This window comes from Dermacentor albipictus, chromosome 1, assembly GCF_038994185.2.
Source record: "Dermacentor albipictus isolate Rhodes 1998 colony chromosome 1, USDA_Dalb.pri_finalv2, whole genome shotgun sequence".
NCBI classification, from domain to species: domain Eukaryota; kingdom Metazoa; phylum Arthropoda; class Arachnida; order Ixodida; family Ixodidae; genus Dermacentor; species Dermacentor albipictus.
Window position 1 is genome coordinate 161,003,460 of NC_091821.1, and position 14,371 is coordinate 161,017,830.

The 14,371-nt window shown below is 44.0% G+C and overlaps 1 protein-coding gene across 4 annotated transcripts in view; it reads right to left on the reverse strand.

Annotated features, from left to right (window-relative positions):
* The window catches only part of CadN (neural cadherin), a 300,943-nt gene that overhangs the window by 215,745 nt on the left and 70,827 nt on the right, over positions 1-14,371 (reverse strand). For all 4 annotated transcript variants that reach the window (XM_065443455.2, XM_065443446.2, XM_065443469.2 and 1 more), the window contains exons 10-14: positions 13,856-14,035; positions 13,451-13,609; positions 10,825-11,015; positions 10,191-10,380; positions 9,093-9,275 (exon numbers count right to left, since the gene is read on the reverse strand). In XM_065443455.2, coding sequence (XP_065299527.1) covers positions 9,093-9,275; positions 10,191-10,380; positions 10,825-11,015; positions 13,451-13,609; positions 13,856-14,035 — 903 coding nt within the window. The remainder of the gene's footprint in view (positions 1-9,092; positions 9,276-10,190; positions 10,381-10,824; positions 11,016-13,450; positions 13,610-13,855; positions 14,036-14,371) is intronic.

Sequence of the window (14,371 nt, forward strand, 5' to 3'; positions counted from 1 at the left end):
GCTTGCTCAGACAGCCGATTAGAGGCTCTTGTGCCCTCGTTGTGAAAGATGGCAAAAGTGCGAGTTGTCTCGCTGCTTTTCTGATCCATTGTGTGTGCGCCTTGTGGGCCTTCTCCTGCAGTGTCGTCGTGATGAAGCGGCAGAATTCACCTTTTATCGTGAAGCTCGAAATCATAAATAGTGTCGAATGCGGTGAGAAGTCGGATGTCCCCTCAGCGTACAAGATTCCGAGGAGCACTCTCATCACGATCTTGAAGAATAAGGGGAGATTAGGGCTAAAGCGGCCAAACTCGCGACTCTGTGCCCGTGGCGTCCAACGCGTACGCACGGCCGTGTGCGAGTGGTTCATCCGAAATTGCTTCAGCCGTGCTGACTTCCGCATGCTCGGTTATGACTGTAAATTCTGATGAATGCGACGAAGCTGTTGCCAGTGTTGCTGAAGTTTGGAGCGAGCTGTCAGAATTTTCGGAAACTGTTGACGAATCAACGGTGCACGAGCTTGTGAGCGCAAATGATGGTGTTGCGACCACGGGAGAGCCCGAAAACGAAGACTACATTGCCGACATCGTACTGAGCGCAAGTGAAAGTGGTCACAATGAGGAAAGCAATGACGGTTCTTGGCCCACATCCTCCGAAGTGATTGGGACGCTCGCACTAGTCCGGTGCTTCTGCGCGAATGCGGAAGGTTGCGGCCTCAGCTGCTCCGACTCTTTAGACAATGTGGAGAAGCATGTGTCGCAGGCAGCGAAATTGCCCAAGCAGAAGAAAATGCAGGACTATTTCGTGCAAAACTAAGCTAGTTTCATCAATAAAGTGATTTTATAAATGGTATCTGCTTTTATGACATCCAAATCTTCAGCAGGCTTATATCGAATTTTGCTCTATATCGAATTACAAGGGAAAGAAAAAAATTGAATTTGACGAAAAATTCAGAAGTACGAACATTATGCAAGTAAATACGGTAAGTACAAACTGAAATACAATTTGTGAATACTATGCTCTCTTCTCTCAGAAGATATTTTAACTCAGTCTCAAACAAATTTAGAGTGAAATGTGCATCGCAACAACCCATAAGGTTCTTTATTCCTATTGCAGATAACATTTTAGCTGCTAAAATGTTTTAAAATTTTGAAGTGCACTGCTATAACAGCAGTGCTCTAACAAACAAAATGGCATGGCAATCTTTCCTATGGAACCTAGCACTGCCTTTGAGAACATATTTAAATGAAGCCAACATGGTGAAAAGTAATACAGTATAGGCCGCTTATAGCGCAAATCGCTGGAGTCGCGATTATCCACACAATAAGCGGTACCGTAATAAAGCTGAATGTTGCAATAATGAAACCAGCGGGGAACGCGAAAAAATTCGCTTTCGCAAGAATTTCGTTGTTGCGAAATGAGACTGTTGTTCTGTGAATGCATCACAGAACAAAACTTGACTGTCGAAATTGTGTTAGCCTACTTTGGCAAGCTCACTCAAGGATGTAAAACCGCATTACGACAGTACAAAGTGTGCCACATGTGTCGATCAGAAGTGGCAGCACTGCCGTGGAGCTGTAGTAGAGCTGTAATCTCAGTCAATTGCTTTCCGAGATACGATCACTTTTGCAAGATTTTGCCTAACTTAGTACCAGACGCAGAGCAACCACACTCCACGCATGCAGCAGCATTTCTCTAGCACATGCTGTCACCTGTAGGCATCAACGCGTCCAGTGCCAAGCAGCAAAGCGATCGTATCTCGTATACCCGAAGGTTGTCATCGAGATTATGGCTCCTCCGTGCAAATCCATGTCCGGCGCCGAATCCGCACGCGATGCCTGTCGGGTGCTGCCAAAACCAGCATTCTTGAAGCAAGGAATGCATATTATCGGACGATTGCTTAATCGCGGCCCGTTGTGTGGCACTCCATGCTGCGAGCGCCATTTCAAGAGCCATAAACAACCCCATGTCAGTTGGACATGGATTTCCTTGTTTTCGCTGCATTTTTGTCACCGTGACAACCATTACACACTGCACTAGGTGTGCAGAAACAGTCAAATGAGTGTAATGTGGTGGTATTTTAATGCAATTTTAGTGCAAAGCAATCGCATTTGAGCACATTTCGAAGCCTGCTAGCCTTGCACGAGTAGGTAATGTACGGGGTTACGTTCTAACAAATTTCTTTGATGCGGGAATGTAGTACAGTGACATTTCGTGTCGAGAGGTGCGAAATGCATTAAATCCTATGAGCGTGCGTCAGGGATATGAAAATACTTTGTTTTCACAGGAATTTCGTAGGCGCGGGATTTCATTATCACAGGTTTTGACGGTACAACCAAAACAGGATTTTGCAAAAACAGCACATGTGCAAAATATGTAGATCAAGCAGCCGCGCATATCCGAGAATTGAAGCATGCGACTGGGATGTTTGTGTCTGTTTGAATTTATGAACGTTTACCGGTTAATGTCTGGGGATCTGCAGCCTTCGCATGCAACAGACAAAACGTGCTCAATTATTCAAAATTCCCCGCCGCACTGCCACCATACTCCACACATCTAATGTAGGTTAGCCACTGAAATTTCGGACACCAAGCAATATCTCATTCGATTTCTCAGACTGATGGGCATGTGCGCTCTCGAAAACAATGGCGACAATGGACCAAGTTGCCGCCATTTGACTGTTGCCCGTGCCACTTGTGCTTTTAGTTTCTTTATCAGGGTGATTCCTTCACTTTGCAAGTGCTACACCGCTGCTGCAACGCATTTCGTTGACTTGGCACTTAACTGCAACCTTGATCGCCAACCCCCGACGAGGTGCGCTGGTTAGGCCTAGCCCTTCGGGGGTATTGGGTGGCATGCCATTGCAGGAAGCTCACCTTTGGTATGTTCGTACCCACAGACGATTACATAGCAATCGGGCATGTGATCACGTGCAGGGGCTAAACTGACAGTAGCGCATGAGAAGCGGTAGTTGGTTTCTCAGGCGAACAGCCGCGGCAACTACTGTGAATGCCTACCACGGTGGAAGATAGGCTAGGTGAGAGAACGGAGGGTTGTCAGCGCTCTGTGGAAAGGTGCGGGCAGCGTTCTGGTAACTCGGCGCAACGAGAGAGGGCGCGCGAGACTAGTGCCCGCTTTGCTTCCCGCTGGTGCCCGCACGCTTGCCAGTGGGATAGACAAAATTCCAATCAAGTTAATGAACTTGGCGCAAGAAGCAAGGAAACGCTGAGAAAAGCATTGGAGGCAGTCACAACAAATAAGCAAATTCCGCACAGCTGGAGACAGAGTAAAATGAATTTGATTTATAAAGGGAAAGGTGATAAGAACATAAAATCCTTCCAACCAATTATGATAACATCAGTTATATAGAGGCTGGCGATGCAGGCGGTGAAATTAAAAATTCACTCCCCATGTGTAGAAACTAATAGAATACTCGGATAACTTTAGAACGGATTCAGAAGTGGCAGGTGCTTAGATGATAGCCTGTTCGTGCTTACCCAGTGCATAGAAATAGCTAAGGCGGAAAAGAGACCTATGTATTTAGCCTTCCTGGACATAAGCGGTGCATACGACAATGTCAACAGGGAACTCCTGTGGAACATATTAAAAGATGAAGGTATCGGTCATGAGGTAATTGATTTTCTACAGGAAATATATCGAGAAAATAAAGTTGAAATAGCAAGGGAAGGGATTAAGAGTACGACAACTGTCGAGGTACACAAAGGATTGAGGCAAGGTTGTCCTCTATCACCGCTGCTGTTCATGCTTTATACGATAAGTATGGAAAGAAGGCTACAAGGAAGCAATCTAGGGTATAATCTGTTGTACAGATTAGGCGGAAAGGTTGTTGAGCAATGACTACCGGGTTTAATGTGTGCGGACGATATTTTACTGTTAGCAGATAGCCAGGAAGATTTGCAAACTCTGGTTAATTACTGTGGAGACAGGAGACAGTTTAGGTTTCAGTTTTAGTGCAGTTGAGTCCGGTGGGATGTTTCTCAACGATACAACTGATCAGGAGCTTACAATACAAGGCCGTGAAATACCCCGAAAGGCCGAATACAAATATCTCGGGGTACGGATAAACAAAGGGCAGATGTACATGGAAAAGCATGAACAGTCTCTCATAGCAAAAGGGCGAAGAGATGCCGGGATAATGAAACATAGGGCATTGGGGGGGTACAACAGGTATGAGGTACTGAGAAGTATTTGGAAGGGAGCCGGGGCTTACTTTCGTGAATGCGGTCCTGTATTTAAGGAAAGAGGTTCAGTCGAGACTAGATATATCAGAGAGCTGTGGGAAGGTTAGCACTAGGTGCCCAAGGGAAAACCACAAACGAAGCAGTACAGGGGGATATGGTCTAGGCATCGTTCGAAGCACGGGAAGCTCAGAGTAAAATACTATACGAAAAACGCCTGAGGAAATTGGACGATAACAGGTGCGCAGCTAAGGTATTTAAATACCTATACAGAAAGAGCGTTCACTCAAAATGTCGGAAAAGAACTAGGAAGATAACCAGTAAGTATGCCAGTCACGAGGACGGAGAAAGACAGAGCATTAAACGACAGGTTAAAGACGCGGAAGGTAAAAATTGGATAAATTCAATGGAAAACAAGCATAGTGTGGAACTATATCTATACTGGAAACAGCAGATTAGGAAGGAAGCGTTTTATGATAACTGAAGAGGCAGTGCCCTAGCTACTCTTTGAAGCTAGGTCAGGGTGTCTCAGAATGCGGAGCTATAACAAAATTTAATGAAGAAGACACATGCACTGTGTGTGGAAAATATGTAGAAACAATGGAACACCTCATACTAAAATGTGATGGTATCAATTCCTATGTCGATGCGGCCACAGTAACGCTCCCCGAGGCCCTAGGGTTCAGAGATAACAATAGTCATGTAAATAAATGCGGTGGAAATTAGCAAAAGGCGACTGGAGGATTGGTGGCTCAAAAGCAGAGAGGTGACATAAGGTTAAAAGGGTAGGAAGACGTATTTAAAGAAAATCACGAATTTTAATAACACACAGCACACATAAACAAAAATACAAGGCAAAATAAAAAACTGAGCATGGTGGCAACTACTATCACCCCATTTCAAAGGGGACGCTCCTACCTTCCATCCATCCATCCACTTTGCTTCCCGCAGGTGCCCGTACGCCTGCCAGCGCCTGCTCTGTTCTGCTCACATCTTCGCTACGAGACAGTCGTATTTGCTTTGTGTGTTAGTAATTTGATCAGCTTTATGCGGCTGTGCGATGGGAAAGTGCTTTGTGCCCTTCTTACTTATTTGCAAACCTGAGAAATAAGGTCTCATCATGATGTTCTGCCCAGGTCTGTACATACCTTCTTGGTAGTTACATAAAGCAGCTGGTGCATCAATTTCTCTACCAGTGCTACATGGGGCGACTACACAGCTTGAAACCATGCTCGTAAGTAGGTTGCATTAGGTGTACAGAACAGATAAGAGACCGCAGAATCACTCCGTTGAAACTGGCGCAGCCACGTCGGTAAATCGCCTTCACCTCATGCCGCACACGGTTTTGACTGTTCTTTTGAGACATACACGAAACATATGAAGCCTTTTCGGTAATTAGTGGAAATAGCATTGCACATACAATGTAAGTGAAATCAAAGCGCCCACTATAACTATGTACTATCACGCTCGAAATTTTCAGGAACGCAATCGAGTGCTCGGAAATAATTTATATGCTGCATAGTCTGCAGTCGCCTGGAATGTGTCAAGGTATGAGGGGTTTGGCATGCGCTATCCGCTTGTAGCAATACCACGCAACTAACGCGGTTTAACTGTAGAGCTACAATAAACATTTTTCTGAAAATATGCATCCCATAAAATTTTGATCGGGATTCTACGTGCTGCTTTTTAACACAGGCTGAAACAGCGATGATACATGGTTATTTTACCTAGTTCGGCGTTCTTTAATATGGGTATATAAGGGCCGTCAGCGAACACATGTTTGATGGACTTTGCGCAAGCGGCTGAAGTTACAGCTTAAATCGGTACAGGGGCTAGCGCGGCAAATTGCGCGTCCACCGTCTGCTTTCAGGCGCCTACGGAACACCGAGGGCCTCAGTTCGGAGCGCCACTGGTGGCGCGCTTTGAAAGCAGAGCATTGGCGCGCTGCGGCTCCCGGCGTCGTTCGCTCATCTAAGGTATTCTTCCATCGTGATGCCTACCAAGTTTGGTACGTATTCCGATAGGAACGGCAGAAGCTTGCATGTCGACATAAAGCCTAAAAGATGTGAACTAAATTTGCAGAACCCCGCTCAATGACAACAGTCAAGGTCGCAAGCGTGATATCTACACTTCACGATATCGTATGACACGCATGACATCACGACAGGTGCACGTAAACTGAAGCAGGATTCAGTGTAGAATATTAAAGTGGAAAGTTGGGCGAGTTAGTATACATTCATAATGGTAACAGCGCGAACAAAAAGACAATGGAGTGAAAGAACACAGGTCGAGCGGTGTCATAATTCAGTGTGGAACGTGTGCCACTGACAAGGGACCGAGCTAAGACTTCTCCGTCGCCTAGGCAACCACCGCATGCCCGCATCACTCTGCCGTCGCATTTATTTATTTATTCATTCCTTGTTCAATCACTCCGCATCTCCCCCTCCTCCGCATCTCCCCCTCTTTCGCATCGCCCTTATTGCTCTCCTCTACCACCAGCCAGTGCACCTTGTCGAGAAGTCTGCGCGATTTTCCTGCAGAAGCCATATTACAAACAATATTTCCTTCGGCACGGCTGCAATATAAGTGGCTTACGTATAAATGGAGTTCTATGGGAGGGGAAATGGAATTATAAAAGGCTGTGTTATAGCTGGTTCTGCACTATAAATGGTTGTGTTATAAGTCGTCCAAGTTTACTGAAATAATTTCTTTTTTAACAAGAGAGGAGATATTGTACTAGTTGCAATAAAGACACGAGAGACTGAGTTGCAAATTAAATGTTATATTGTTACATGCTAGCAGCAGCCGCTGTTACACAATGTCGTTAGTGTCGGTCACTGTTTTAGCATGCGGATTTTATTTTTATTCGCTCGTTTTGTTGTGCTCATTGCCAAAAAAAAGAAACAGCCATAGGTTGTTGCCGGCATTGGCACAGATCTATTGCTATACTTATAGCAGGCAACAGCAGTGGGAGGACACCACAGAACAAGGGTGAAAGTAGGAGCTACAGTGGCCGACCTATTTTCCGGACTCCAAAAATTCGGAAATGCTCGATTATTCGGTCTGCTTCGCGGCACCACCATTCTCCCCATAGACCATAATGTATAACAACTGCCGAAAGTTCGGACACCTTGCAACCTCTCGTCTGATTTTTCCGACACTCCTTGAGCCAACTCGATCGAGAGCACCATGCACCGACTGACCGATGCATCATTCGACTTGCTGAACGCCATTTTTGTTTTGAATAGAGCCTCCTTGCTGCCCCACGAAGTGGCGCTACTGCAAATCCCCGCTCATTATCGTTTCTGCCTGGTTCTATAGAGTGGCTCTACAGCAGTTCTGGTTTCAGCTTAGTAAGCCATGTCAAGACAATACAGCAGCTGATTTGTTTCTTCACGCACGATGCTGCGAGCAGGCCACGTTTTTCGTTTGTGCGACTGGTGTCGGCACGGTGGTGTTTGCTTTGTGTGCTGTGTCGAGGTTTTGGTGATCCAACGCGGCAGACGGAAACATGGCATCAAGTGTCTAATGGCGCCGACAGTGCCCGCAGAGAATGCGCTGGGGAATGCCGGCAAGCGGGTGCCGGGAGGCCCAAAATTTGTCGCCTTCCGATGTGCTCCTTACTGACGCGGAAAATGTTCTGTCGAGACCTGCGCAGTGGTTGCATTGCGATTCCGGACACCGTCTCATTCGACAGTTTCACAGCTGCTGACACTGCTGTACTGAAATGCGCAGAACTCGACGACAACGAGATCATTCATCAGGTTTCTGCTGCACCGCCAGACGATGACCGAGTCGGAAGATGACGCACCATGTGCTACGCTGCCGTCGCATGCGGAGCGTGTACAAGCAGTGACTGTGCTTTCAGCCGTACGACCCTCTTCGAGATTCAGGCTTATCTGATTGTGCATAAATGGAACAGCGTGCAACGCCGCATTCACGATTTCTTCAAGCCTACTGTCGAGCCCGAACAAGTGCGTGGAAATAAAGGATTTCATTTTTTTTTCCCCCCCTTAATCTGCTTTTTCAGACACCTGTTTATTCGGACATTTTTGCAGTCCCCATGAGGTCCGAATAAACGGTCGGCGACTGTATACGAGTAGCTATGCTGTCAAGCGAACACTTTCGTTTTGCCACGCCATCACCAAGATGGCAGGTGGTGCTTTGCAACAAGTCGATAGACGGTGCTTGGCATTTTAAATATTCCCTATTAGTTTGGTGCTTAGTGTTGCATGAAAACCCCAAAAGAGCTGCAATTGGCCACCTGAATCTTGGGCGTGCATTAGTCGTTCATAGTCCCAATTCTTCTTCAGCAATGAGCAAATGGTTAGATTTTCTAATCAAATCAAATTGTAATGAAACTTTCTTGCAAAATATTTTTGTTGCAAGATTTTTCATTTTCTTGCAAAAATAAAGGAAGAACAAATGTATATATCCTTTGAACAAATACAATGCTGACAAGTAGAGTCAAGTTTGATCAATTAAGGGGGGACACGGGTCTTTAGACCCAAAATATCATAAAAAAACGAATTTTGGAAAATAGCATTTCTCTAATCTACATCTATTATTCTAATGATACTTTTAATGATACTTTTAATGATAATAATGATACTTTTAATCGCCATGTCCCCCCTTAAACGAAAACAGAGCCCCAACAAAGTTCCACCCACTTGGTTGGTGCTTTGTTTTAACCAAACAGGGCACCCTGTGTTGGTGATAAAAATAGTAAGTCCACCAGGGGAACAAGCATAATAGTGAATAATTGGGCATAACAAATCTACAAGCACTTCCAGAAAGCAGCCCTCTGCGTGTCCAGTTTTGCTCTCTATTGCTGTCCCGTTCCATGTAATATTTTGCAAAAATGATGGACCTTTGGCTAGGTACAACTAATACTGGCATTACCAAAGTCCCTACCTTGTTATTTGGGTAGGTACCATCCTTGTCTTGGGCCTGGACCTGGGTCACCTTGGTCCCCGGTGGCAAACCTTCCAACACTGTCTCTTGCTCCCGCTCAATAAAGAGGGGGATCTCATCGTTGACGTCCTCGAGGACTATGTAGACAGTTGCTTCAGAAGCCAACTGTTGGATGCCATTGTTCTGGAGAAAAGATAGTTGTCATGGGTATTAAATGTATGAAGCACCACTTTAGAGCACAAATAGGCACTAAAGAAACACAGAATGTGAATTTACACTTGCTGTTCATAAGAAGGAAAGTGCACTACTGCCCATGAAAACCAGACTGCTAAATGAACAATTGGAAATCACAAAAATTATCAAAAGGGGCATCTGGAAGCTTTTAGGTTTAGCATACATCTGCATGGAAACTTTAAAAAAGAAACTGCAAGAAGCATTACACTACTCCACTTTGCTTTTCGGTACTCTAGCTTACTAGGGTAGAAGACCTGGCCTGGAAACTGAAAGACAGAGCAATTTATGGATATTTTTTCCCTAAAGAATAAATTTTTTTTTTCCTATTCATGAATATTTCGCTGGAACGAAATGTGTAAGAAAGCACACTTTTCCTTGCCTTTACCAAGTGGAGGGAAGTGGTACTCGTAACTGAAGCAGTCACATCGTCAATGATGTTCCTTGCCGATTTTTATGACAAGGAATTGCCCAATCAACACCTCAAGTGCCTTTTGGTAAATTCTGAATTGGCCCACTTATGAAGTTATAGCTCAAGAATCACTTATGAGCATTACTGGAGCACTACAGCAAATACTTCAGTCAAGAAGCAACACTTCCTTCCATTTGGCAGAGTCAAGGAACATTCAGTCCAGGCACATTTTTTAATACAGCCAAGATATACAGATGATAATCCATTGGTTCCTGGTGCTTAATTCTATGTAGTATGTAACAAAAGTTGGTTCTGCTCAGGCATCAAGGAGTGCCCATCAAGCACACACATATTAATTTTAACATTAAATTTCAGTGTAACAGAAAATGGAGCCACTGCATTAAAAAATTACTGTTAAATACCCATGAAAGTCGATGAGAAAGAAATGCACCAACCTCAACTCGAACGGTAAGATTGTACTGCTGGATACGTTCATAATCCAGAGGATAATTGACCACCAGCTCTGCTACTGTGTGGCCGTTCTCCACCTTCTGGTTCAAGTAGAAAGTGTCCTTCTTGTTGGTCTGCTCGGTACTTCCTTTCATCAGTGTGTAGAATACATCAGGATTCTCCGGGATTCCAGATCTGAAAGGAATTGCCAACAATATTGCTTTCAAGACTTCTGAGGGCAGTCTATTACGCAGAACATATTATGCAACAAAGTGGCAGGGATTATCCACAGACATTCTGCTGAAACAAAGCCTACGGAGTAGCTCCAAAGCAAGGATCCTGTAATTCTAAAGGTGCCCTTACAGATGGTCATCTGACATACCGATCACCACAGTTCAAGTTTCAATTAGAGAAGAATTTTACTCCAATTATTTTTCTGAAAAAGAAGGAATACTAAGTTCAGGGCATTCTGGCTTGTCCTGGTATGACAAAAATTTTTAAAGCAGACCTAACGTGGTTGTGAGAAGACACTTCTTACTAGACAATCTTCAACAAAGGCACTATATTATCAAGCCAAACATGCCCTACAGTGATCAAATCCACGAATCTCTACCCTGTTCACCACACTATTCTACTCACCTGGCTTTGATGGAAATGACGCGGCTGCCGACTTCAAGGTTTTCCTTGATAAATATTGGACCGTACACAGGCTGGTCCCATATGGGAGGATTGTTAGCCCTGTCAACGACATCTATTATCACTTCCACAGTTGCTTGGTGCTGAGGAACTCCTTTGTCCAGTGCAATGGCTCGCAGCTGATACTGATCACGCTGTAAATAGAAAACTGACGTCAGGTACAAGGAAAGTGCAAGTGGCAATTTCGGAAGTTTAAGACTAGAAAATTGGTTTTAAAGCCACAGACAGATTTACCGTATTTACTCGCATAATGATCGCACTCGCGTAATGATCGCACCCCTAAAATTTGTCGTCAAAATTCGATTTTTTTTATTTCCCGCGTAATGATCGCACCCCGAACTTGCCGCAGCGATATGTCGTGTGCTAAGTCTAGCGAATAATGATCGCGCTTACCACCTGTCGAATGCTACGCGAACGACTCTTCAAGACAAGCCAAGCGGCCTGCACGCACTAAACATTCTTAAGTAGATGCCTCATTTCATTACTTTCATCACTTTCCGCACTTCCATGACAAAATGAGGTACAACCAAACTTGCCTTTATTATGGGTTGGCTTTATAATGGCTGATGTCAACAAAAACAATAAAGGCGCATTTCGATTATTTTCATCTGCTTTTGCACTCGTGAGCACGCAACAAATCGCGCGCGGCAATGATAGTAGCCACGTTTACTCTGATACGTTAAAAGTGTACCCTATTCATACGCCGACGCGTGTAACACAGCTAAGATATTCGCCCACCCTTAGCGGAAAGTAGTGAAGACAGATGCCGCAGTTTCCGCAGCATGCCCGTCATGTGTTTCTGTCACTGGCAGCTAAGCGCGCCCACCTATTTCTGTCCCCTCAAAGTGGACATGGCTACGTTATTGCCGCAAACTTGCCGATATTAACGATATTATTCATCACTAATACGGAAGAAACTGTTTCAATGCACTCAATGTACTCACGAGAAGAAAAAAAAAAATCGCGTTCGGCGCGTTCGGCTCGCTCCGCTAGCCGCCATTTTTGTTTTGGTGTCCCGCACCCGCAATCTCGCATCCCGCAGCAAACGCGGACGAAAAAAATTTTTTTTTTTCCCCGGGAAATTTAACCCGCGTAATGATCGCACCCCTGAATTTGCTTCAATTTTTCTGACAAAAAAAGTGCGATCATTATGCGAGTAATAATAATAATAATATTTGGGGTTTTACGTGCCAAAACCACTTTCTGATTATGAGGCACGCCGTAGTGGAGGACTCCGGAAATTTTGACCACCTGGGGTTCTTTAACGTGCACCTAAATCTAAGCACACGGGTGTTTTCGCATTTCGCCCCCATCGAAATGCGGCCGCCGTGGCCGGGATTCGATCCCGCGACCTCGTGCTCAGCAGCCCAACACCATAGCCACTGAGCAACCACGGCGGGTCATTATGCGAGTAAATACGGTAAAAGGTTGGTCCAATGTTGCTTGAAAGCAACCCGTTTCTTTTTTTCAGCAAACTGGTTGAACTTAATGCATAAAATGTATTCTTTTTACCATGCTACAACTTTAATAAAAACTTCTTATACCAAGAATAGAACTAAAATACCAGACTTCAAAGGTTAGAATATTTTAATGCCTTAGTAGCACACAAACATGACACAAATTTCTACGCAACATTCCCAATATGGTATCGAATTTTCTTAGATGATTTGCCAGACAACTAGCAAAAGATACTTTTCCTTGAATTTCAACCAAAAGTAAGAACATTCTTAATGTAAATAATGGTTTCACAATTTCATGCCGAGAAAATTTTGAGGTTATTGTGGTGCAGCATAAGCACTATTCACACTAAAAAAAATATGGACTGAATAACTGATAGAGCAGAAAACAGGCACAAGATGCTGCAAAGCAAAAGCTCAAAAGCGTATGGCAGTTTTTAGATTATGTCATGGGTTCAATGCCCAGAAAGAGCCGAGAAAGCTACAGGAAACAAGGAGGGCACAGGGCATGACTAGCATCCCTCCAGCCTTGAGGTAGCTCAACAAATGAGTGTCGTATGACCTACGCTTTCAGCTTGAAATGTACAGTAAATGTGAATACTTTGTGTGTTTGGCCCAACTGCCTCATGTTCTACTTTCCTCATTTCTTTTCCTTGACAGCTTCATATACATGCTGTAGATACTTTATAACCATGTAATGCAACTCATTTCCACCCATCTCAGAGATGAACAGCTAGACAGTATAGAAGTAGAAAAACACAAGGCACTTAGAAATGAACTGCAGACAGCACGTTCAGATATAAGCACACATGCAGAAGGCATTTCTTAGCTACACAACATTCATCGTATGAAAAAAAGCTGGCCCGACCCGCTCAAGCTTTAACACACGTCACTTCTAAATTTCATTCCTCTTATGGTGCAGTAGATAGTGAACAGTCCAAGGACAAAATCTAGCAGGCTCAAATTGCTAACATCCAAACTGAAAGCAAGTTTCATACACTAAAGGAGCAGGTTAAATTGCTGATACTTTCAGCCAATTTTCACAATTAATATATTTACTGCAATTAAGGCTCTACTCAGAAAAGGCAAACAAAATTTCATGAAATACTAACATCGAGGGCCTTTTGCAGGCTTATCCAGCCAGAATCGGGGTTGATGGAAAAATAAGCCAGGTGATCAGGGTCATAAGGTGCTGTCAGATTGTAGACAATGGCACCGTTGTTATCTGCATCTTCGTCAGAAGCAGAAACTCGCAGGATATGAATCCCAACCTAAAAAAAATTAAAAATAAAAAAGGATTATCTTAGAGAAATACAGAGCATAATAACCACTACCGTCACTTTAGACAAGAAAGGTCATGGAGATGAGCAAGAAAACAAATATGAGAAGCAAGGACAGAAAAATCATGAAATATTTTATATCTAGCATCAGTCACCTCCAGTACAAATCTCATCACTATACTAGTAATCACAGAGAAAGAACACACCACGCAGACATGAATTTTCAAAGAAACCCACCTGCGTATCCTGCTTCACATTCTCCCTATACTCTTGTCTGTCAAATAGAGGCGGGTTGTCGTTGATATCCGTTATTTCCACTTTGAATGAACACACTCCTTCCAAAGGTGGGCTACCACGATCCGTTGCCTTTACTGTGACACTAACAAAGCGGCCATCATCACCTTCCCGGTCAAAAACCTGCATTAAAGAAAGCATTAGAATATAAGTGTCGTAGTTGGAATATGTTGGCACAGGACAAGGGTAAGTGGAGATCGCTAGGAGAGGTCTTCATCCTGCAATGGACATAAAAGATGATGATGATGATGATGATGATGATGATGATGATGATGATGATGATGATGAAAGTGGTTAGGATGAAACTATGTTACCTTGGCAAGTAGCACTACATAAATTAAGCTCTTCTCACTCAGACTTCCAAAGACTGCGAAAAAAGCGTTACTAATATAAAGTTTGAAGTAACATCCTTAGCCACAGCTCCTCCTCAATGTGAAGTTAATGCATGATAAGTCAGCA